A 22,867-nucleotide genomic window follows, 5' to 3' on the forward strand; every position below is an offset into this window, starting at 1 on the left:
GTAGGGTGTGGGTTAACCAAGTGGTATTGTTTGATCGAATTTGTTACTTGTGCTTTGACCGGTACCGCAGGGAGACACCCGTTACTGCACTAGAAAAAGATACAGGGCTTCCCGCCCACTTGGCAAGCCAGTTGTTTGAATCTCCGGAACAAAGAATAATAGCCAGAGTACGCTGGGAGATAAAGCATCACGCTGTACACTTGCTTGCTGCTGCACGCTCAAAGATTTGTGCTACTTGCTGTGGTAAAACAGTAAGTGTCCCCAAAAGGTGGGCAATTCCAGAAAATGACTGGGATGATCTTTGTGCTCGTTTTGCTAGGATGGGGCATAAATCTAAAAAGAGGGGTAAATGCAATGCCTCCAATATGGGAAAATGCTAATGTGTGGGTTACTTGGGCAAATGCAACCAGGACTAATGCTTTTTTGTCTGTCATTAGCCAGTGTCTCACAGCCTTTCAAATGATTTTAATTGTCATTCTATGTGTGAGATTGGTGTTTGCTTGCTTTTTTCGTCATCAGTCCCAAGTGCTTGCAACCATTAAAGAAAAAGGGGGAACTGTGGAGAAAATGGCTGAAGAATGGTTAGAGGATAAAGGACACAATAGCTCTTAGACTAATATTGTAACTAGAAGCTAGGACAAGGCCAGCATGAGGATGAGGGAGAGAAACTGAGATCATGAGAAAAGAGGAACTGAACATTACAAGGCGATACAACTGTTGCAATATGCTGATATAGCATGAAGTAAGCTATTGTGTAGTCACTACCAATCAGGAGCTTGGCTTTTGCAATATGTATGAACTAATTATTTAGAATATAAATGTAAGCGAGAAAACAAATAAAATTGAGCCTGATTGATCAACATCGGTTGAGTCAGTCTCCCTCTTTCCAACAAACCTTTATTAGTGAAATTCCCAGCCAGAGGGCTCTGCTGCTGCCCTGCAGCACAGGCCAGGCAGGGGATGCTCCATGGGGGGACTCATTGCTGCCAGATGATTTTCAGGTTCGGGGGCAGCTCTTTGGGCACGAGTTCATGGATCCCGGTCCCGTCGCTCACGGCGCGGCCGTAGAAACGCAGCACGTCCCCGGCGCGGCGCAGCCGGTGCAGTCGGGAGTTGGGCACGGCGTGTCCCAGCTCTGCTGCCAGCCGGGCCAGCAGCCCGTGCTTCAGCCTCTTCTCCTCCAGCGGAGTCTGCTGCCAGTCCTGGGGAACAGAGGGCCCAAAGACCTCCCTGACGTGGGACTCGAGGCGGCTCTGCAGGTCCTGGGGAGGGAGGTAACTCCGGCTGGGGGGCCGGGGGCAGATCAGGCTGGGCTCGCTCCTCTCCTCCTGCTCAGCAGCTGCTGGCTCTGCTTCCACTTCTCTTTCCTCCTTCCTGCTGCCACCACAACACAAACAGGTTCAGCCTCTGGCCTACTCAGGACAGGGTCAGAACATTCTTGTACTCGTGGTGTTTTAAGCCGGACTCAATCCAGACATTCCCACATCCCGTGCACCATCAGGTGTGTACCCAGGAGTGCACAGGCTTTCCCCAAGTGCTGCTCCCCACTGGAGCCTCTGCAGAGCAATCGCCCACCCACCTTAGTTCACTGCTCTGAGGAAAAAGAGCATTTAAAAGAGATTAATTACTGTCACAGCTCCATGTTCTAATTTGCTGTGAATAAAAAGCATAACAGAAAATAACCACCGTAACAGAAGAAAATCAGTGCCCACAGTGTAGAAAAAACCTCATTACTAGTTTTAAGTTAAAACAATTACCTCCTTTTATGCCACAATCTAGTCAACAACCCATGCACGGTCCCACGGAAAATGTTACAGAGGAATTATTTTTCATTCCCGTGAAATCCCTCGTTTGCCACTCCTAACAAAAGCAGTATCCCCTCCAAAGGCCCCAGCCCTGCACACTGCACCCGCCCGCCAGCAGAGCACCTCGGGGGGCGCTGGTTGCCCAGAGAACCTGTGGAGTCTCTTCCCTGTGGACACGCAAAACCCGCCCGGACAAATCCTGAGGGACTCGCTCAGGAGGTGTCGGGCTGAGTGACCTCCAGAGGGTCACGGCCCGGCGAAGGCCCGGCATGCGGAGAAGGGGAGAAGCCGCCCCCAGCCCAGCCCGTGCCCTGCGGGTACCTGCGGCCGCCCCAGAGCGCCCTGAGCCCCGCGGGGCCGAGCCCCGGCCTCCGCCGCCCCGCCGCCCGCAGCGCCGCCATGCCGGGGGCGCCTTCCCGCGGCCCCGCGGGTGACGCCTTTCGGCCGCGCCCCGCAAAGCCCCATGGGAAATGTAGTCCGGCCTCTCAGGCCGCCTCTCGCTGGGACACGGAACGTGTGAAGGTTTCCTTAGGAAAGCGTTCCTTGGTGTTTGGTCCTGTGTGCTTTCGGGCCTTCCCGACAAGAAGGGGGATTTAATGAAGCAGGGAACAAGCTGTAAGTGATGTCAAGGTGTTGGAAAACTCACGGAACCACAGAACGTGCAGAATTTTAAGGGATCCATCAGGATCATCGAGTCCCACTCCTGGCCCTGCACAGCCCCTCCAGTGCCGAGTGCAGGGGACAGTCCCTGCCCCGGCCCCGCTGCCACCCCGGGGCTGGCACAGAACGTTCCGCCCACGTTGAGCAGCTCCGCCGCCTTTCCCGAGCCGGGCGCGGCTCCAGGGCCGGGCAGGGAAGGGCCGCTCCCCGGGGCCGCCCGTGGGCGGGGGCGGCTCCGCCCCGCCGCCATCTTTGCTGCGGGTGCGGGCGGTGCCGGCGCCGGGCGGGGGCGAAGCGGCGCCTCCGTGACGGGCGAGGGCGGAGCGGCGGCTGCGGGGCCATCGCCGGCGGGACGGGGCGCGAATGACGAGGTCCCGCGGCCCCGGGTCTGTGGGGCGGGCCGGGGACAGCCGGGGGTGGCCGTGCGGGGGACGGGAGGCACCGCACACCCGCGGGGGGACGGAGGGAGGGAGGGACGGGCCCGCGGCGTGTCCGCCCCGCGCTGTGGGGAGAGGCCGGGCCAGGGGCGGGACCCCCGCGGGATGTGGCTTGCTGGAGTGATGGGACAGATGAGCTGTTTTTAGTGACAGCCGTTGCCTTCCAATGCTCCTGGAATTCCAGCTGAAGTCAGTGCTGCTGCTGAGTGAAGGAAAATGTTTCCGTGGCCGTTGTCTTTGGTTTTTAATTTGAGATGTAATTTAATGTCTCTGTTACAAGACACCTCACAGGATCCCCGTATGTGCAGTCTCAGTAACTCACTGAGAAATAATCTTTTTACTGTTTCTGTGTGCTGAGGGGCAATGCCAAGCTGAGATGCTTGTGAAATGCTGGGCTTTGGCAAAGCAGTGTACCAGCTTCATCTTCAAAATGCAGCGGTGTTGTGGCTTTCAGTAGAACTGCTCAGTTAAAGCAGAAAGAACTGGCAGGTTCAGTTCATACCCCCTGGTTTGGCTGGAAATGCCATGACAGGCTAAAATAGAACAAATCAGTGTTACTGGTGTGGTCTGACCAGAGGGGCTGGCACAGCTCAGTGACTGTGGCAGAAGACACAGCTCGTGTCTGCTGAGGTTCTGACTGGTTCCATTTTCCATCTCCAGCCCCTCCATTTCTGCTGGAAGCCCTTTGAGGATACACTTGTAGTTTTGCCCAATAATATTTTGGGGAACTACGGGAAATACTGTTCAGACCTGAGAAAAACCTGTTTGAATGCTGAGGGTGATCAGGTCCTGGAGAGGCTGCCCAGAGCCACGGCTGAGTTCCTGTGCCTGGAGATGCTCAGGCTGCCTGGACAGGCCCTGGGCCACCTGCTGTGGCTGAGCTGCTCCATGCAGGGGCAGGGGCAGGTGCCTCCAGCCCTCCCCTGCAGCCTCAGCTCTTCTGTGACTCTCTGTTAGCCCAGAGCTCTTCAGACTGCACTGGGGTAGGAATGGGCTCTCTTCAAACGTGTCTGCATCTCTCCTGATGGAGAGGAAAGAGTCTTTACAAGCCTTGGCTCTGAGCTGCTTTTCAGTTGTGTAGGATTTGTGAGCTCTCTGAGTCCAGGGCTCGTTTGTGTCCAAGGTGTTGCTGCCCTCAGCTTTGGCTGATTTTGTGTGTGGATTCACTGGAGCAGTTTGGTTGTTGTGCAGTGACCTGGTGCCACAGACACACTGTCTCAGTTGTTTGCTCAAGTCTAACCTGGTTTGTTTTTTGTTAATGCAGAAAGGCAGCGACGGAGCCTGCATGAAGATCTGTGTGCAAAGAGGGTAATAAGGTACAGTGCTTCCATTTTAACACTACAGAGCAGTGGATATTTCCCCATCAACTTTCTTGTTGCAGTGCAGACCCTGCTGGTGTCTTGTACAGCTTAATGCTGGACCAGAATGTGTGAGCCAGCACGGGCTGGCACAAACTCCCAGTTAGGACACAGGGAGGGGATTTGTTTCCATGACCTGGCTACTTGTGGGATCCCCAAAGCAACAGCTGGGCAGAGGTGCAGTGTTAGAGATGTGGGCAGCCTTGAACTCAGTCCATGCCAGAGGCTCCCTGGTTTATCAGGGGTTATTCCCCTCTGCAAGGTCACCTGAGTGATTTACAGTCCTTCTTACCAGTGCTCCCCTTTTAATCCATTCCTCCCAACAAATGTTTTTCCAAATCTGTTGAGTTCCATGCTCTGCTCTGTTTTGGGCATCTTGTTACCATGATGGGTCAGCATGTTAAAACCCCAAATCCAATTGACTGCACAGGTGTGCGTTTGGCATCTTTTAATGGTGTTCTTTAATGTTCAGGAAGAACTCGGGGAAGGTGGGACTCTGTGCCCTTGGCCACCATGTCTGGAATTGGCAATAAACGAGTGGCTGCAGAGCCTGGCACTTCTGCACCTCCGGAGAAGAAGGCAGGGGTGGAGGATTCGGGCACCACTGTGGAGACCATTAAACTCGGGGGTGTTTCTTCAACGGTAGGTCTTGGCTGCACCCCCCACTGCACCTTTTGTTTTCCTTCATCTGGAGGCCAAAGTGTCTCCAGGTCACGAGTGTGAGCTCAGGCATGAGCTGAGGTCTGGGCCCTCCTGTGACCTGGCCCCTGTCCCACGTGCCGTGCCCAGGAGGAGCTGGACATCCGCACGCTGCAGAGCAAGAACCGGAAGCTGGCGGAGATGCTGGACCAGCGCCAGGCCATCGAGGATGAGCTGCGGGAGCACATTGAGAAGCTGGAGCGTCGGCAGGCCACCGACGATGCCTCTCTGCTGATCATCAACCGCTACTGGAACCAGGTTGGGGACAGCTTCTCTTGCTTCATGCTCACTGTTTTCTTGTCTCTGCTGGACCACTGCACTCCTTTGGCTCACGTCCGTTCTTTCTCTTGTCTGCCTTGCCCGTGCCGTCCTTCAGTTTGATGAAAATATCCGCATCATCCTGAAACGCTTCGACCTGGACCAAGGTGTGGGAGACCTTTTGTCTGAAAGAAAAGCACTGGTGGTGCCAGAACCTGAACCAGACTCTGACAGTAATCAGGAGCGCAAAGATGAGAGGGAACGAGGTGAGGGAACGAGGTGTCTGGGGGCAGTGGGAGAGATGGATTTCAGCTGTGGACAATGGTGATGTCCATTTCTAAAGGCTGACAGAGACTTGTTTTTGTGACTGTAAAGATCAGTGATATGGTACCTTGTAGAGCACATTGACTTTTTCTCACTCTCTGTGTTCCCAGCAGAAGGAGTGGAGCCAGCATTCTCCTTCCTGGCCACTCTGGCCAGCAGCACCAGTGAGGAGATCGAATCTCAGCTGCAGGAGCGTGTGGAGTCCTCCCGCCGGGCTGTTGCCCAGATTGTGACAATGTATGACAAGCTGCAGGAGAAGGTGGATGTGCTGTCTCAGAAGCTGAACAGTGGAGGTATGGCCAAGGTGGCAGGTACTCAAGGGTGCTTATCTGCCCCACCTTAGACCTGAACCTGCATTGTCCTTCTCATGTGCATTTATTTTCCAAAATGAATTTGTTTGGCTTTCCAAACGCTTGTTATCAAAACCTTTACTAAAGGACCAGGTGCCAGAAGTGTACTGTAGCTACTTCTGTATTGGAATGCTGAGGGCTCAGCCCAGCATGTTGGGCTAAGAAGCAGCTTGTTTCTGCCAGTGCTGTTCATGTGCCTGAGAAGTCAGAGGGGAGAGTTGAATCTTAGCAGCCAGCTGTCCTCAGCCACCACATAAAAGGCTTCACACTTAGAAGTAAAGAAGTGAGATCAGCATTGCAAACTGATGGTGGAGTCCTCTTTGCAGTTGAGCAGAAGGTGTAGGAATAACCAAGTGCTCAGTTTCCACTGAGTCCTGAGCAAAATGGTGCCCATCTAATGGTGTGGTGTGCTTAGTGTAGCTGTCAGCTTTGAACATAGCAGAGTTCTGCAGAGAAAGGCAAATGACCAGCCTCTAAAAGTGAATGTAGCAGATTCACTTTACACTCAGGTGACTGTTGAAAAAACTCGATTAGCTTGAGGTTAGAATTTTAATGTTTTGAAGGAAAACTTGGGTGGAAGATCATGCTTGGTGTGCCTTCTGTGTGCTGTGACCAGGTCTGGCGTTGGTGCAGGGGAGTGTTGCTTGGCTGGCAGTCATAACCTGTAGTAGCTTTGACATGGTGCCATGAGAGCCTGTCCTCAGCTGCTCTGGTTTCCCTGTCCCCCAGGTGCTGTGGTTGTCACCTGGTGTCACAGTCTGTTGGCCTGGTGTGTCCTCCCAGGCCACCTGTCACAGGGGTTTATGCATTTGTGCAGCACTCAGGTGTCCCTGGGCCCCAAGGGCAGGCTCTGGGTTGCTGGTACAGACACAGCTGAAGTGTCTGGGGTGTGAGGGGACGCCCCCAGGTCAGGAATGTGCAGCACTGTTAAACTGCAGAGCCTTTGGCTCAGGGAGTGCAAGTCCAGGCTCTTTGTGGATGGAGATCAGGCCCTCAGGAAGCTGCACCTGTGGGAGAGGTAGAGTAAACTGAAGTTAGGCCCAGATATCTCCTTTTCTGTTTTCTTGTTTCTCTCTTTGCTATTCAGGAATTGAAATCAGTGTTCATTGATTTCCATGAATTTCCTTTTCTTTGTGCACCTTTCAGATATTTCTCTGATGGAAGAAGCAGTGGTGGAGCTGAATTCCTACTTGTCACATGAGAATGGACGGCTGCAGGAACTGGCTGATGTTCTTCAGGAGAAGCACAGAGTCATGTCTCAGGAGGTATTAAAAGGAGAGAGAGAGAGAAAGAAATCTGCTTTGGGATCCATAAATTTAGCATAATTTGTGGTTACCGTAGATTGGAAAGCAACTTACTTCCTTGGAGAGGTACAGGAGCACATGGTTTGAAAAGTTACGAAAAAGGTTCTTGTTGTGGAGAGCTGTAGATAGATTTTCTATATAAATCAGATTGATTTGCTTTTTACGTGACTAGAGGAAAGGATATAAGCAAGTCAGTGATTTGAATGGATTGAACTGTTAAAGAAAAGGGGAGAGCAGAGGAACCTGCAGGAAAGGGAAGCAGCAGGTGATGCTGAGGTGACTGTGTGGACACCTGGAAGAGTCGAGGTGACATCCCTGTCCATCTGAATTCCTTGGTTTCTCTGTGTCATTTCACAGTGAAATGATATCAGTTACAAGATGATCCCACTTATAAGGGTTTCACATTATTAGCAGCATTTGTCTGAGAGGCTTCAGTTCAAGTTCAGTTCAGGTTTAAAAATTGTGTTAATGCTGTTCTTGCTCAGTGTTAGACCTCTGAGCACTTAGGTGCTCTGTAAAGTAGATGGACATAGGAATTGAAAAGATTAAAATCAAAAAAGCCTTGTGATAAGCTAAGGTGGCTGCCTCTGTGTTCTGGCAGATATTACTGGCTTCCTGCTCTTTTTCCCATTTTTCAGTTTTGTGTTGTTTTTGTTGCTGCCTTGGGATTTGGCCAGTGTCAAATTCAGGACAGTTCATTAAATAGTCTGTCGCCACAGCAAAAGATGAAAAACACAGGATGAACATGAGAAAACTCCTCCTGAGCAGCCTTAGGAAAAGTTGATTCTCTGCATATGTTGGCTGAAGCAGTCCTTTGATTGCAGTTCTCCAAGCTGCAAGAGAGGGTGGAGACAGCAGAATCCCGGGTGTCTGTCCTGGAGACCATGATTGATGACCTTCAGTGGGACATCGACAAGATCCGCAAGAGGGAGCAGAGGCTCAACCGGCACCTGGCCGATGTCCTGGAACGAGTAAGGGCTGCCCTGCTGGCCAGGAGCCCTGGGAGTGCTGGGTGCTGTTGGGTGGGTGTGTGACATCCTCTCTGGGCCTGTCCTGGGAGAACTGAGACCTGCAGTGAACCTTCTTTGCTCTTGAATCTGCTCCATCACTCCTGTTAGTATTTCACTGGGTCTGGAGGAAATCTCTTGCTTTGTTTGCAGGTGAATTCCAAAGGCTACAAGGTGTATGGAGCTGGGAGCAGCCTCTATGGGGGAACAATCACCATTAATGCCCGCAAGGTAAGGCCAGCTTGGGTGTGAGCAAGGGGAAGGATAAAGTCAAGGAGAGCAAGGGCCACAACTTGAACAGAGTTTGGATACTTATTTTAGATAATTTTAGATCCTGTGCCACAAAGCTGGGTGACTCTGGGCAAGCTGTTTTTTCTGTGTCCAGGTTTCCTACTTAAGAAACACCTGGTGGAATTAGACTCTATCTCTGACTGCTTAGTCTGTAATTGCTGTTACTGCATGAACAGATAGTTCATTAGCAGATAGTCTCAGGAGACACATTAGCAGTAGGATTTACAAGCAGTTTGTCCCAACAGTTTGAGGAGATGAATGCAGAGCTGGAAGAGAATAAAGAGCTTGCTGGGAATCGCCTGAATGAATTGGAAAAACTACGTCAAGATCTTGAACAAGTAACAACGCAGAATGAAAAGCTCAAGGTGAGACATCTGTAGCTGTGTGGGGATGGGCTGCCCTCAGCTTTGCAGTGCTGTGTCTCCAAAAACCTCATTAGCAGTGTCTGTTCTGAGCCTCCTCTTTAGCTGTGTCACACTTTGCTCCAGGTACAATTCGTCGGGTCTGTGGCTCCACTTGCAGCTCGGTGCGTTGGGGACACCGTGTGGTCACCGCTGGAAATTGTAATGGTTTCCTGCCCGTGCCCCGTTCTGATCTTTGGGTCCATTTTAACCATGTCTGGTTAAAAGTGTTTTCACCTCTTTCCAAGCAGTGACCCCCCTTCCACCTTCCCCACTCCCTGTGCAAGTGGAACCAGAGAACAGAAACAATCAGGGAACTTGTTTGGGGCACAGACTCTTGAAGGAGTCAATACATTTATGTCTTTCCATTGTGGGGGATGGATAGATAGGAAACAGCCTGTGAGCTTGTGATGTTTTAAAGGTGGTAACACAAGAAGCTGTGACTCTGTGGTAGATCAGTATATGGTGGGGAGAATAATCCAAATGCCTGTCTTGATAATGTAAATTTCAAAGATCTGATGCTGGGAACTGTCTTGAGGCACCTCTGAATTCTGTTTATCCACATGGGTTTGTTTAGAGAGAAATGGTCTGTCGCTTACAACTTTTTTTTTTCCTAATTACTTTTAAGCTGAATGCATGTATATATTTTAGCATGGTTGTGACAGTGTGTTTCACTGCTGTAAGTCACAATTGTTTGCTAACTTTTTCTCCTAGGAATTCAGTTCTGTACCCTTGGGGCTTTTTTTCATTTCTCTTTCTGTCAGTCATTGTGTCTTACTGGTAGAAGACTAACATAATGTCTACTTGCATGTGTGTTTTTTCTGATCTCTCATACTTTTCTATGTGCCCATCTTTATTGATCTAGGTGCTTGCAATTTCTTACATTTTCCAAGTTCATATCTTTGAGAGAAACTATTTCAGGACCCAAGAGTCAAAAACTTCCATGATGTGGTTGTGCACGAGAAGCAGCCTGGTGTATGCAGAGAGCACAGAGAGGTTTTAAACATGGTACTGAAGCATATCACTGGGACCTACTTGACAGCAAGGCTGCTGAAGTTCTACTTTTGTCTTTGCTTGTGGCAGCTTGATTCACTGTTCTCCTGCCTTGAGAGGCAGGAGCCAAAGGCAAGGGGATAATATTCCTCTTTGTGGCATTTTCCCGTGTGTGACCCAGGTTGATCTGCGCCGAGCAGTGGAAGAGGCTGTGAAGGAGACCCCGGAATATCGGTGCATGCAGTCCCAGTTCTCTGTCCTGTACAACGAGAGTCTCCAGCTGAAGGCACACCTTGACGAGGCGCGCACGCTGCTCCACGGCACCCGCGCCACACACCAGCGCCAGGTGGAGCTGATCGAGGTAACGCCTCTGCTCCCTCAGCCTGGGGCTCTGCTGTGCCTGCAGCCATCACTGCTGGGGGCGTGTGCCTCTGGGAATGCTCAGGGAATTGACATTTCTGGCGATGATTCAGGCTGCTGTGGTGGCTTATATTGCTGAGGTGAGAGATAGTCCAGGTTCAGAGCACCAATTGTGTTTCCCTTTTGTTCCTCAGAGGGATGAGGTCGGCCTTCACAAGAAGCTGCGCACGGAGGTGATTCAGCTGGAGGACACCCTGGCACAAGTCCGCAAAGAATATGAGATGTTGAGGATAGAGTTTGAGCAGACACTTGCTGCCAATGAGCAAGCAGGTACGATGTTGCTCTGCTGTGCCTAAAAACAACCACCACCTACCCACCAATGCCCATTGGGGCTACAGTGCACTAGAACACCTGGCTTGATTCTTTGTTACTGTTAAATACTTGTTCTGGCAGGTCTCTTCATCTCAACAAACAAAGCTCTTCACCTGTTTTATTGGGAGGCCAGTTCCATGTTATCTGATTTCCTTCTCGATGCTGCATAATAGATACATTTTGCTAACAGTTTGGTTTATGGCAGGATATTTTGCATTATTAAAAATTACTTGTGAAGGCAGGATTAATTTCCAAGTCTGTAAGGACAATCTAGATAGCAAAGCAGTAATTCTTAAATTTCATCAGAGGAAATAGATGACTTCTGAAGTAGCATTTAAATCAGATTTCTTTTGCAACATTACATGTTTCCCTTAGCATCATGGGTATAAAAATAATGTTAAGTGGGAGCTCAGGACTGCAAATTTGCAAGGACTTATAAATACACCTTACCTGTAAGGCATATAAAACTAGCATGACTTTTTTCTGCAAGTATTTGTGTTGCCCTATTGTGTGGCAGAATGTTAATAGTTTTATTTTGTTCTCCATCTCCATGAAAGTCCTGAAGAAGGTTGACAGAAGTGTGTTTTTTACAGAGGTGTTTCTGTTTTTGCAGGCCCCATTAACCGGGAGATGCGTCACCTCATCAGCAGCCTCCAGAATCACAACCACCAGCTGAAGGGAGAGGTGTTGAGATACAAGCGCAAACTGAGAGAGGCCCAGGCTGACCTGAGCAAGGTAACACAGCAGGAAATGCCAGAACAGAGGGGAAAGTGCTCAGGAGAAGGGGGAATGCTGCCACCCTTGCCAGCAATATCAGCCTTTCTGATACTCTGTGTGGGATGTAGTGAAACCTTCTTTCAAGCACTGCACTCTGCTGCTTCCTTTGACCAAATGAATGCTCTTCCTTTGTAGCTGTGCAGTGCTCCATGAAAAGGGGGCATGGAAGTGTGGATCTGGGAAGACAAGGGAGAAGGGGGAAGGAAGATTCCTGACTAAGAGCTCAAATGTTTGTTTTCTTGATCATCTCTCCTGCTGTTCCATGCCAGATCCGCTCTCGCAGTGGCAGTGCTCTCCTGCAGTCCCAGTCCAGCGCTGAAGACACAAAGGAGGAACCTGCAAAGATCAAGCAGGAGCCTGATGATCCTTCTGCCCAAGGGCCTGTTGCCAAGGCTGCTGCTGAAGATGTTCATGAACTGAAGGCCAGGCGAGATGAAGAGGAACGGGAGCGGGAGAGACGAGAAAGGGAGAGGGAACGAGAGAAGGAGAAGGAGAGAGAGAGAGAACGAGAGAGAGAGAAGGAAAAGGAAAAGGAACGAGAGCGGGAAAGGCAGAAGCAAAAGGAATCGGAGAAGGAGAGAGAGTCCAAAGAGAAGGAGAAAGGGAAGCATGAAGATGGCAGAAAGAAGGAGGCTGAAGTGATCAAGCAGCTGAAGGCTGAGCTCAAGTAAGAGTTGTTGTCTCTCCCTTTCCTGTGGGAGCAGTGCCCAAGCCTGGGGTGTTCACATATTCTTGCTTTTATGGGATCAGCATCGCTGAAGTTTGGAGCCAAGAGAGTTTCTTGACACCTTCTGTATCTGATTGTGATGTGGTCAGTGTAGAAGTGTTTTTCCTACAGTAGCCTAAAGCGTGAATTACCAAACTAGATACTTCCTGGTGTGGGTCAAGTAATGTTTATTTGTTGCTGTCATAACAACAGCATAGAAGTTCAGAGCAGCAGGTTATTAATAGTGGACACATCAGTGTTCCTGCTCCTGGATGGTTCCCCCAGCAGAGGTGGATGGTTTGTAGCTTATTGTTAGGATACATATTTCATTTGCACTCCCCTTCTTGCCTTTCAACCCATGTGCCTGAACATGTTTCTGTTCCAGCCTGTAGCTCAGGTGGTGTTTTATGTTACCGGGATAAGATGAGCCACAACTCCATATCCGTGTGGGAGATGGAGAGAATCTTGGCAGGCTCTCATGCTGGCTGTGTAACAGTGTGGCTTTGCTGCTGTGTTCTCACCGTGCTCTGTCTCCCTTTCTCCAGGAAGGCCCAGGAGAGCCAGAAGGAGATGAAACTGTTGCTGGATATGTACCGCTCTGCCCCCAAAGAGCAGAGAGACAAGGTGCAGCTGATGGCAGCTGAGAAGAAGGCAAAAGCTGAGGTATTTCTAATTTCTCTTCCCTTTTTTTTAAATGTGTTACTTAAACTTATTTTCAGATACTCTGCTTCAGAACTGTGTTGTTGCTCTCCTCAGAGCTAAGGATTATTTGTCTTCTCAGCTTTGTCACTTAGGGATTGGAATGGTCTGGAGATAAACAGGGACAAGTTGCTAGTGCAGGCACACACACACAGACAACAATCTCTGGGTTCATAACCACAGAGCCATTTGCAGATGAACAGCTCTTGATTCCCACAGCCCTCCCAGTTCAGGAGTCATTCCTGCTTTACAGTGTCATCAGTTAGAAAGTCCCAGCTGATCTTCCTGGAAGTGGTTCCTGTAGTTTCTTGGAAGCCTGTCAGCTGTTGTGACAGGAGAGGTTTGCTTCCTCTCTTTGTCTCTGTGTTTGTTTTGTCAGGTTTGTGTCTCTGTATATTTCAGTTTGGGTTTTCTCCTTGTCCCACACTCAGATGACCTTGATGGAATAAACATTTTCACATTCTCATGTGCTCTCATCAGTTAGTGTGACTAACCCCGTTTCCTTCTCACCACTGCCTCCTTTACCATTTGTCTGCCAAGTTTGTGTCTCTGTATGTTTTATTTCACCTCCTCCTTTCCCCATTACCACCTTCTTATGTGGAAGAAGGTCCTTGACCAGATGCCCTTAAAGGAGCAGGTGCTCTCTATCCACATATCCCTACATGTACCATTGCAGGAGACTGATGTTCCTACTCTGATAAAAGATGCTGTGAACTTTTCAAAGGTGTGGAAGTCAATATCTTGGGCGTACAGCCCATCTCAAATGGTGCATCTGCCTGTAATGTCAAAATGACATGGGGTTTTTTGCTATGCTTTGAAGACAGTCCTGAGTGTTTCAGAGAATTTTGGGGAAAACAGGCTCTTAACAATGCTCAGGGCACATCCTTGTGTTTAGTGTCATTTCTGGTTGGTTTTTGTAGCTTGAAGAACTGAGGCAGAGGGTGAAAGAGTTGGAAGACAAGGAAAAAAAGGAGAGTAAAAAGATGGCTGATGAGGATGCCCTGCACAAGATTCGAGCAGTGGAGGAACAGATTGAATATTTACAGAAGAAACTGGCCATGGCTAAGCAGGTGAGAAGCTTCTGATAAATTCTCTTTGGCTGGAGCACCTGTGAAGGAGCTGCCTTCAGGTTACATCCAGGAAGAGAGGAGGAATTTATATCTGTATGGGCCAGAGATGTGAGTTTGATCCTTGTTTACCAAAGGGGGAGAAAACAAGCAGAAGAACCACCAACAAAATAACCCCCTCCACCCTCAGCTGTGGGGTATCACAGGCAGGCCATGGCGGGAAATGTTTAATAACAATTAAACATTAAAAAACAAGTAAACATGTGGCTTTGGTGAAGCACAGAGAGGAGAATTGGCTTTATCAGCCATTGGGGAAGAGATTACAATTTCTTTTTAAGAGTTATTATCTCCTCAGTTCTTTTGGTGAATATGTTTGCATGGAACTCGTACATACCTTCTGCCAAAGAAAGGCTTAATCCAATGAGAGAGCAGGCCCACCTCAGCAGGGCAGAGGCAAGCCAACAATTGACATGTACTTTTTTAGAATACTTGTTATTGTAGAACAGAACTGCTCTACCTTGTCAATGCTGAAATGGCCAAAGTGAGTTTAAGGCACTTGGCAGCCTGTTAGTTGGAAGCTCTCAAGCTGTCCACATGTAGGATTTTGGGCCTGGTGTATCTGACCTCTGTTCAGCTGCTGGGAATGGGGAGTTGGCTCCTGCCCAGCTCTGGCAATGACTGTGTCAAAGCTGATTCTGTGAGACAAGCGACAGGTCACCATTTTTTCTCTGCACCTTCAAATTCAGAATATCCTGGTGTGGTGCAGACTTGTAGGAAGTGTTTTTCTGGTTGTTGGGATGACAGTAGCGTTCCCTGACATCAAGAGTCTTCCTTCATCTTCACTGGGTTTGGTGTCTCTGAATAAAATGCTCAGGGTCACTATAGGGGGTCCAGAGCACAGTTTGGCCAGAGCCTGTGGCTCTTTTGCAGGAAGAAGAGGCCCTGCTGTCAGAAATGGATGTCACAGGCCAAGCCTTTGAAGACATGCAAGAGCAGAACATCCGCCTGATGCAGCAGCTGCGGGAGAAGGATGATGCCAATTTCAAGCTGATGTCAGAACGTATCAAGTCCAACCAGATCCATAAGCTGCTGAAAGAGGAAAAGGAAGAGCTGGCAGACCAAGTTTTGACACTGAAAACACAGGTAATACAGAGAAATGAGAGGACAAAATAGCTGGTGGGGAAGGGGAGGTGTTTTTTGTAGCTGTTTTAGGCAGCTGCACACAACTGTTTGCTCATTCCCCCAATGAGGGGAAGGGGAAAGCATCAGAAGGCAGAGAGAAAACAGGTGAGATGAAATGAAGGCAGTTTAACAGTTAAAGCAAAGATGTCCATACAAACAAAACAAAAAATTAATTGATTACTTCCTGTTTCAGGCGGGAGTTAAGTCATCTCCAGGAAGGCAGAGCTTCATCATACCTTGTTGTTATTTAATAAATGCTGCAGCTCTGAACATCCTCCCCCTTCTCCCTTGCACCAGCTGTTCTTGCTGAGCACAGGAACACCCCTTGGGCCAGCTGGATCAGCTGTCCTGGCTCTGTGGCATCCCAGCTCCTTGGGCAGCCTCAGCCTACCTGCTGGTGGGCAGCATGAGACACAGAAGGTCTTGGTGCTGTCAGCAACAGCTAAAACAGTGCTGTGTTACTGACAGTGTTTTGCCCCCAAATGTGAAACAAAGCAGCAGGTGAGCTGCTCTGAAGAGAATTAACTATCCTCACCAAAATCAGTCCAGGACAGAGTGTTCCTCTCACCAGCCTAGGACTGCATCAGGCTTCAAAGGGGGCTACCTTTGTGAGAAACTGAGGCTGCTGTATGAGCATTAAAATGTCCTACAGGTTCACAGGGAGCAGATGGGTGAGGAAAAGTGGGAAGTCCTTTTCCTGTTATAGTGCAGCTTCTACTTGTATATTCTACCTGTACCTGTATATATTGGTAACAAGCAGGAGGAGTAGGAAACCATGGTTCAGTCTGAGCTACCTCAGACATGGGGACAGGCTGGGAGAAGAAGGCACTGGGAGCACTGGAACAGAGAAGGACTTGCACATTCTGGTAGATCAGAGGCCAGCCATGACCCAGCAGTGCACACTGGGAGCCCAGAAAGCCAACTGCAGCCTGGGCTGCCTCCAAAGCAGTGTGGGCAGCAGGCTGAGGGAGGGGATTCTGCCTCTGCTCTGCCCTCATGAGACCCCAGCTGCAGTGCTGCATCAGCTCTGGGCTCCTCAGCACAGGAAAGACACAGGCACCTGTTGGAGGGAGTCCAGAGGAGCCTATAAAGATGATGAGAGGAAATGAGCACCTCTGCTACAAGAACAGGCTGAGAGAGCTGGGCTTGTTCAGCATGGAGAAAAAAAGACTCAGGGGAGACTTCATTGCAGCCTTCCAGTACCTGAAGGGGACTTAAAAAAAGGAGAGAGAGGAACTTTTTCTATGAACATATAATGACAGGACAAGGGGCAGTGGTTTTAAACTGAAAGAGGGGAGGCTTAGGTTAGATGTTAGGAAGAAATTCTTCAGTCAGAGAGTGGTGAGGCACTGCTAGAGGTTACCCAGAGAAGTTGTGGATGCCCCATCCCTGGAAGTGTTCAAGGCCAGGCTTGGATGGGGCTTTGAGAAACGTGCCCTAGTGGAAGTTATCCCAGGGAGGCTGGGATAGATGATCTCCTAAGGTCCCTTCTAATCCAGGCCATTCTATGGCTCTGTATCCTGTCATCCTTGCAACCACTGTGGAACTGTTCCCTGCCTTGCAGCAAGTCTTAAAGCCACTGTCCAAAAATTAAGACATCTTTGTTGCAAATATTTGACTGCTAAGTTTTCAGGTGTTGAGCAGAGAGATGTGGGTGCAGCTCTCTGGATCCAGGCAGGGCTGTTCAGGGAGAAAAAGGCAAGCTGAAGGTGTGCTCACTGCTGATGGGGAAGCAGGGGTGGTTTTAGCCTGCAGCTTGAGTGACAGCTCTGGAGACCCACAGAGCATGCCTTCATTCCTTCTGTCCCTTGTGTCTCCTGTCCAAGGTGGATGCCCAGCTGCAGGTTGTACGTAAGCTGGAGGAGAAGGAGCACTTGCTGCAGAGCAGTATTGGAACAGGAGAGAAGGAGCTGGGTCTGCGAACACAGGCCCTGGAGATGAACAAACGCAAGGTGAGGGGCCCTTCCTTTCCTCTTGGGCTCTGAGGTGGAGCTGCTGCCTTGAGGGAGGCACAGAAGGCAGTGAGCTCTCACAGGTATTACAGAACTGGTATTCCCTGGTTTTGGATGGGTGTATCAGAAGGCTGAGGAGTCCTGGAGAGAATTCTGATGTAAGTACTAGAGACTGATGTTTTCCTTTGATGAGGAGGAGCAGATCATACATGTTTCTGTGGAACCTCTGGTGAAAAAAGGGACAGCAGCCAGATGAAGTTAACTGTGGTCAAAGCTTTTGTAGGAAAGGTAGGATAAGCAAAAGGAAAATAGAGCTGAGGAATGTGAACACTTCTAACAAATGCCTAAGATCAAAAAAGTAGATGTGTTACCAGTAAAATGAGACTAAGTCTTATGGCTGATGCTGCCTTTGTTGTTAAGTTTTAGTAGAAATACAGAAATTACATTAAAACAGGCAGAAAAGGGAAGCAGGAATATCCCTGTGAAGAGGAGCTGGGGAGAATTCAGCAGAGTCACCTGTGTTTAATACAACAATTCATGGTATTAAGGGCATTTGGTTATAAAGTTAGAAGGGAACTGGTGAAGATAGAAGGTGGTTAGAAATAGGTATCCTACAGTTCTATCTAATTCAGCTGTAGAACTGGCTCTGAACAATTTAATTGGGAAAATGTGGAGGCTGGAAGTCTGAAAATACGTTGAGAGAATTGGACAATCATTAGTGTTTTTCTAAGTGACATGCTTTGCAGTGTGCCAAGGCTTGGCTCTGCCCAAAGGAATCTTGAAGCTGAATGATTAGAACTTGTTAATAATAAGGTAATAACAGAGGACTAGAAATCATGAGAGCTGTTCTTCTGGCTTTTGGTCTTTTTATATTGGTTTTCTTTTTCAGGCCATGGATGCAGCACAGCTTGCAGATGATCTGAAGGCCCAGCTAGAGCTGGCTCAGAAGAAGTTACATGATTTTCAGGAGGAGATAGTGGAAAACAGAGTAACTCGAGAAAAAGAGATGTTCAACTTCAAAAGGGCTGAGGTATATATCCTATGCACAATCCTTCAAGATCTGTCTGCTTTAGTGTCCTCCTTGTACATTGAGCCTGCAGAGAGTTTCAGCTAAAGGCTCTTGGTGTCCAGTTTCACTTTGATTCTCTGTCAGGTCTTGGCTCTTTCATATTTTGTCCGCTGATAACTGACAATACTTGTGGCATCAGATGGTCATGTTGTCTCTTGGATTTTAGGGGATGAAACTATGGGTGGCATGACTTAGCCAGGCAGGTGCATGTTCTCTTTGGTCCCTGAAGAAGCTGTGACAGAGAATGTGCTGCTCCTTCACTTGGTCTTCTGTTTTTGTGCAGGAAGATATTTCCAGGTTGCGCAGGAAGCTGGAGACCACAAAGAAGCCTGACATGGTTCCCAACTGTGATGAGATCCTGATGGAGGAAATCAAGGATTATAAGGTGAGTATCTGTGTCTGTAACTTCCCTTTTCACTTGAGTCACAAAGTGCATAGCACACTTTACAGATGAGATCTGCCATCTCTCATCTGTACTCTGGCCGTGAGGAAACCACATTGTCCTTCTGAGGAAGGGAAGGACCTTCACCTTGAGCCATCTGTGAGCACAGCAGCCGGGCTGGGGCCTCTCCCAGCTCTCTGTGTGTGTGTGTGTGTGTGTGTGTGTTGCAGGCCCGCCTGACGTGCCCGTGCTGCAACATGCGCAAGAAGGACGCGGTGCTCACCAAGTGCTTCCACGTCTTCTGCTTCGAGTGCGTGAAGACGCGCTACGACACCCGGCAGCGCAAGTGCCCCAAGTGCAACGCGGCCTTTGGGGCCAACGACTTCCACAGGATCTACATCGGCTGAGCCTCACAGAGCCTCTGCTTGTGCTGAGCCAGCCCCTCCTCTCTGTCAGCTGCTGCTGCCTCAGCTGCACTGTCTTCTCCAGGTGCGTTCAGGGTCTCACAGAAACGGACTTTGGATCTTGCTTCCTTCCTTGGCCCTGTCCCTTTGGTCTTGCCCTCAGATTTTGTCTGCTCTTTGTGCCTGGGAGGAAATTTCCCGTCCCTCGCTTTCCCACTGCCAAGGTGGGAACGTGCAGCTGAAGTGCTGCCCTGGTGGGATGGAAGCTGAGCTGTGGCAGCAATGGATACTCCTCCCTTATCAAGAAAGAAGTCTTGGCTTTTTTTTAGAATAACACCTTCTTGTCAAATTCATTTTGGAAGTGACTGAGTTTCTCTTCGTGGATAGAATTTAAACACTGAGAAACAGTGAAAATTTTAGATGGTCTGTTTGCCAGAATGTATGGAAAGAATTCAAATATATCAGGACTAGAAGTATTGGGCTAAAAGAAGTAAAGGGATGACAACCTTTATCAAAAGGTTTTCAGAATTGAGTGTCTGATGTGCTGAGGGCTGAGCAGCAGACCTGAGCCAGAGCTGACTTAGAAGATGAATTCTGGGCACTGTGTCATTGACCCCATCAGTATTCAGTGAAAACTAGACAACAAAGACACTTATGCCAGCTCTGTATAACCTTGTGCACTTATCTGCAAGAAATGTGTCACTTCAGGAGATTTTCCCAACTGACAGCAATAGAGGCTTGTCTGTGTAGGGTGATTTAGGGGAAGACCCTCCCAGGCCAGGCCTGGGCTCTGGCCAAACCTGGCCCTGGCTGGTCAGGACGTGCCATCAGATCCTGGAGTTGCTGTGCTGAAAAGATGATCCAGTTACTTTGTTCTTCTTGCCGCACATCAGGCGCGCCTGCAGCTCACACACGGAGCTGTGAGGGGCCCTGCAGCCCACTGCTGTTGCTTTGGCATGGCAATCATTCATTCCCTAAACACAAGGGCACTGCACTCCAGCTGCAAAGCCTCTCCTTGCACTGGGATTGCTTTTGCCCTGCAGCCTCCATGGGCAAGGGCTTTGTGGGAGCACAGGGGCCATCACAGCCTGTGTCCTGGAAATAGAGCCAGGAAAAGGTGCAGATCCTGTTGGCTTTTGCTACTGCTGATCCTACCACCAGCTCCTCTGGGAAGTTCATTCAGGGAACCTCACACAAAGGGATTCCATCATTTTAGTGCTTGTGAGAACTTGTTGCCTCCTCGTTCTCCTGGATTTTGGAGCATTTCAGCACTTGTGTCCATGGCCCTTCCTTCATGCCCAGCCTGCAGCAGTTTACAGTCATTGTTTCCTCCCCCTGCTCCAGCTCCTTTCCCAAAGTGCTGCCAAGGCAGCGGGGCTGGCTCAGGATCCCTGTTGGCTTCTGCTCTCCAGGATAACCTTTAGAGGGACACTTGGAACGCTTCCTGAAGAGCTGCCTGTGGGCTGGGGGTGGATTTGTCCTCCCTGGCTGGAGTTCCATCCTCAGTGGAGTCCCAGAGTTTCCTCAGCAGGCCTTTGCAGAGAGTCCTTAGCAAACGTGTGGCTCTGCTCCATCCCAAATCTGTGCATTCCTTGCCCAAGCTGAGGGCAAGTGGGGCGTGTGCTGGGCGTGGCTGGAGATTTTCATGGCCAGAATCCTCCAGCATCACCTTCACATCTGCTCATTGTTTTGGGCAGCAATGATCACAAAACACCCAGCTCAGTTGACAAATGACATTTTTTGCAGATTGCTACAGCTGCACTGCTGATGGACAAATACACAAGAATCAATTTCAGTTGAAAAATGTAATTTATTACAAAGTGCTACACCCGCACTGACAATACAGAACTATACAAATCTCAATTAAGGTTAAAAAAAGAGGAATTTATTAGATTATTACAACCAGTCTATGTAAAAATCTACAACTACCAACTTCTGATTAAAAAAATCTTAATTTATTGCCAAACACTACAACAACTCACTATCCACAAAGGTAAATTAGGTGTTTAACAATTTATATTTATTACTTATTACTACAGGCTTAAAGCCCACATAGAAATACAAAAATATACATTCCCTCACTAAATAGCCTCAAGAACTCAATAGATGGACTTATACAACTCTACTACTCCATACATGTTTAAATGGAATTAAATATCTATGTATGCACATATATAAAATACATATATAACTCGAGCAGTCTACAAATGTAAATATAGATTGTGTTACATATTACACACTATATATATGTAAGTAGGTATATAAACCAAACCTATCTATAAATACACAATTATCACTGTACCAATCTAAATATCCAGCGGCATCAATACAAATATACAGCTATACTTCTGGACACATATGTAAATATAAGTAAACAGACAGAAACAGATCAATATTCATATAAAAATACAAAAATAGACATATCTACTGATACAAATACACCTGAAGAGCCATATACCTATAACTGCATCAATAGAAAGTGATACCTACACAGCTCTATACATAGGAAATAGAACTAAACACTGATATAACATACATGTATATTTAGATACATATACACATATTTGTAATTACAAACATATATGTATATATACACATATACATATATATACATAGTACCTGCATAAATATAACAACAGACATATAGAAATATTCCTACACAAATAGCAACATACATCTATAAATATCCATATAATTATCCCTCTCTATGAGCAAGTCCAGACATCTTTAAAATGAACTATTAGCAGAAGGATTCCAGCTGCCCCATCCTCAAAGCCTCTCCCTCTGTCACTTCCTCCTGTGCAGAGCAGCTCTCCTGGACAGGGACAGCAGATGGGCCACCTGGGAGGCCGAGGGAACACTGAATCAGTATCAGGACGTTTCCCTTGGCGGCACCTGCACTTCCACCAGGGAAGGGAAAATCTCAGAGCCCCCCCGGAGGGTTAGAAAGGAGAAGCAGCCGAGCGGGGCAGGGTGCGGTGAGCGCGGCCGCGGCGGGACCGTCCCGCAGCCGCCGGCACAGCCCGGCACGGCCGGCACAGCCCCCGGCCCAAGGACAGCCCCCGGCCCAAGGACAGCCCCTGTGCCGGCACAGCCCCCGGCCCAAGGACAGCCCCCGGCCCAAGGACAGCCCCCGGCCCAGGGACAGCCCCTGTGCCCGCACAGCCCCCGGCCCAAGGACAGCCCCCGGCCCAAGGACAGCCCCCGGCCCAGGGACAGCCCCTGTGCCCGCACAGCCCCCGGCCCAGGGACAGCCCCCGGCCCAAGGACAGCCCCTGTGCCGGCACAGCCCCCGGCCCAAGGACAGCCCCCGGCCCAAGGACAGCCCCTGTGCCCGCACAGTCCCCGGCCCAAGGACAGCCCCCGGCCCAAGGACAGCCCCTGTGCCGGCACAGCCCCCGGCCCAAGGACAGCCCCCGGGCCAAGGACAGCCCCTGTGCCCGCACAGTCCCCGGCCCAAGGACAGCCCCCGGCCCAAGGACAGCCCCTGTGCCGGCACAGCCCCCGGCCCAAGGACGGCCCCCGGGCCAAGGACAGCCCTGTGCCGGCACAGCCCCCGGCCCAAGGACAGCCCCCGGCCCAAGGACAGCCCCTGTGCCGGCACAGCCCCCGGCCCAAGGACAGCCCCCGGCCCAAGGGCAGCCCCTGTGCCGGCACAGCCCCCGGCCCAAGGACGGCCCCCGGCCCAAGGACAGCCCTGTGCCGGCACAGCCCCCGGCCCAAGGACAGCCCCCGGCCCAAGGACAGCCCCTGTGCCGGCACAGACCCCGGCCCAAGGACAGCCCCTGTGCCGGCCGGGGCACCGCGCTGAGCAGCCCCAGCACGGGCAGGGCCCGCTCCTGCCCAGCCGGGCGGTGCCACGGCCAAAGGCCCCGCCGCCCCCAGCCCCGGCCTGCCCCGCCGGCCCTGGGGCCTCACCCGGGCTCTCGGCTGGGCGCTGCTCTCGCTGCTGCTCTGCAGCTTCTCCCTGCTGGCTCCCGTCACTCTGCCGCTGTCCTCAAGGTCTGCAG

At 49.9% G+C, this 22,867-nt stretch overlaps 3 protein-coding genes across 4 annotated transcripts in view; 1 reads left to right on the forward strand and 2 right to left on the reverse strand.

The window, feature by feature from the left end:
• Nucleotides 1-754: 754 nt before the first annotated feature.
• Nucleotides 755-22,867, reverse strand: part of LOC310922602 (large ribosomal subunit protein mL50-like) — a 66,575-nt gene continuing 44,462 nt past the window's right edge. Inside the window, exon 3 of the transcript XR_014592450.1 lies at nucleotides 755-895. The gene's annotated coding sequence lies outside the window, so the exon portion shown is untranslated. The remainder of the gene's footprint in view (nucleotides 896-22,867) is intronic.
• LOC310922603 (large ribosomal subunit protein mL50-like) lies at nucleotides 918-2,206 on the reverse strand (the record flags this gene model as incomplete). Its single annotated transcript, XM_083883265.1, has 2 exons — nucleotides 918-1,377; nucleotides 2,127-2,206. The coding sequence occupies 2 exons, from the start codon at nucleotides 2,204-2,206 to the stop codon at nucleotides 978-980; spliced, it is 480 nt and encodes a 159-aa protein (XP_083739391.1). The 3' UTR covers nucleotides 918-977.
• Nucleotides 2,822-19,195, forward strand: LOC310922601 (E3 ubiquitin-protein ligase BRE1A-like). 2 transcript variants are annotated; one of them, XM_083883261.1, is made up of 21 exons: nucleotides 2,822-2,851; nucleotides 4,167-4,218; nucleotides 4,733-4,902; nucleotides 5,050-5,217; nucleotides 5,336-5,483; nucleotides 5,652-5,834; nucleotides 7,038-7,156; nucleotides 8,020-8,166; nucleotides 8,356-8,433; nucleotides 8,739-8,858; nucleotides 10,069-10,248; nucleotides 10,442-10,577; nucleotides 11,233-11,354; nucleotides 11,666-12,063; nucleotides 12,648-12,765; nucleotides 13,722-13,871; nucleotides 14,799-15,011; nucleotides 16,877-17,002; nucleotides 17,892-18,032; nucleotides 18,355-18,456; nucleotides 18,684-19,195. In XM_083883261.1, exons 3-21 carry the CDS (start codon nucleotides 4,774-4,776, stop codon nucleotides 18,858-18,860), a joined length of 2,955 nt encoding a protein of 984 aa, XP_083739387.1. In that variant the 5' UTR covers nucleotides 2,822-2,851; nucleotides 4,167-4,218; nucleotides 4,733-4,773; the 3' UTR covers nucleotides 18,861-19,195. The 2 variants fall into 2 exon arrangements, with proteins under 2 accessions (XP_083739387.1, XP_083739388.1); XM_083883262.1 differs by having other exon boundaries at nucleotides 5,655-5,834.

This window comes from Zosterops lateralis (assembly GCF_965231275.1).
Source record: "Zosterops lateralis genome assembly, chromosome: Z".
Taxonomy (NCBI): Eukaryota; Metazoa; Chordata; class Aves; order Passeriformes; family Zosteropidae; genus Zosterops; species Zosterops lateralis.

Excerpts from the sequence above, each read along its gene's own strand:
- LOC310922601 (XM_083883261.1), top strand. The coding sequence starts at position 4,774 with ATGTCTGGAATTGGCAATAAACGAGTGGCTGCAGAGCCTGGCACTTCT. Across the intron at positions 5,835-7,037 it reads TCAGAAGCTGAACAGTGGAG|ATATTTCTCTGATGGAAGAA; the intron begins GTATGGCCAAGG and ends TGCACCTTTCAG. Across the intron at positions 11,355-11,665 it reads CCCAGGCTGACCTGAGCAAG|ATCCGCTCTCGCAGTGGCAG; the intron begins GTAACACAGCAG and ends GTTCCATGCCAG.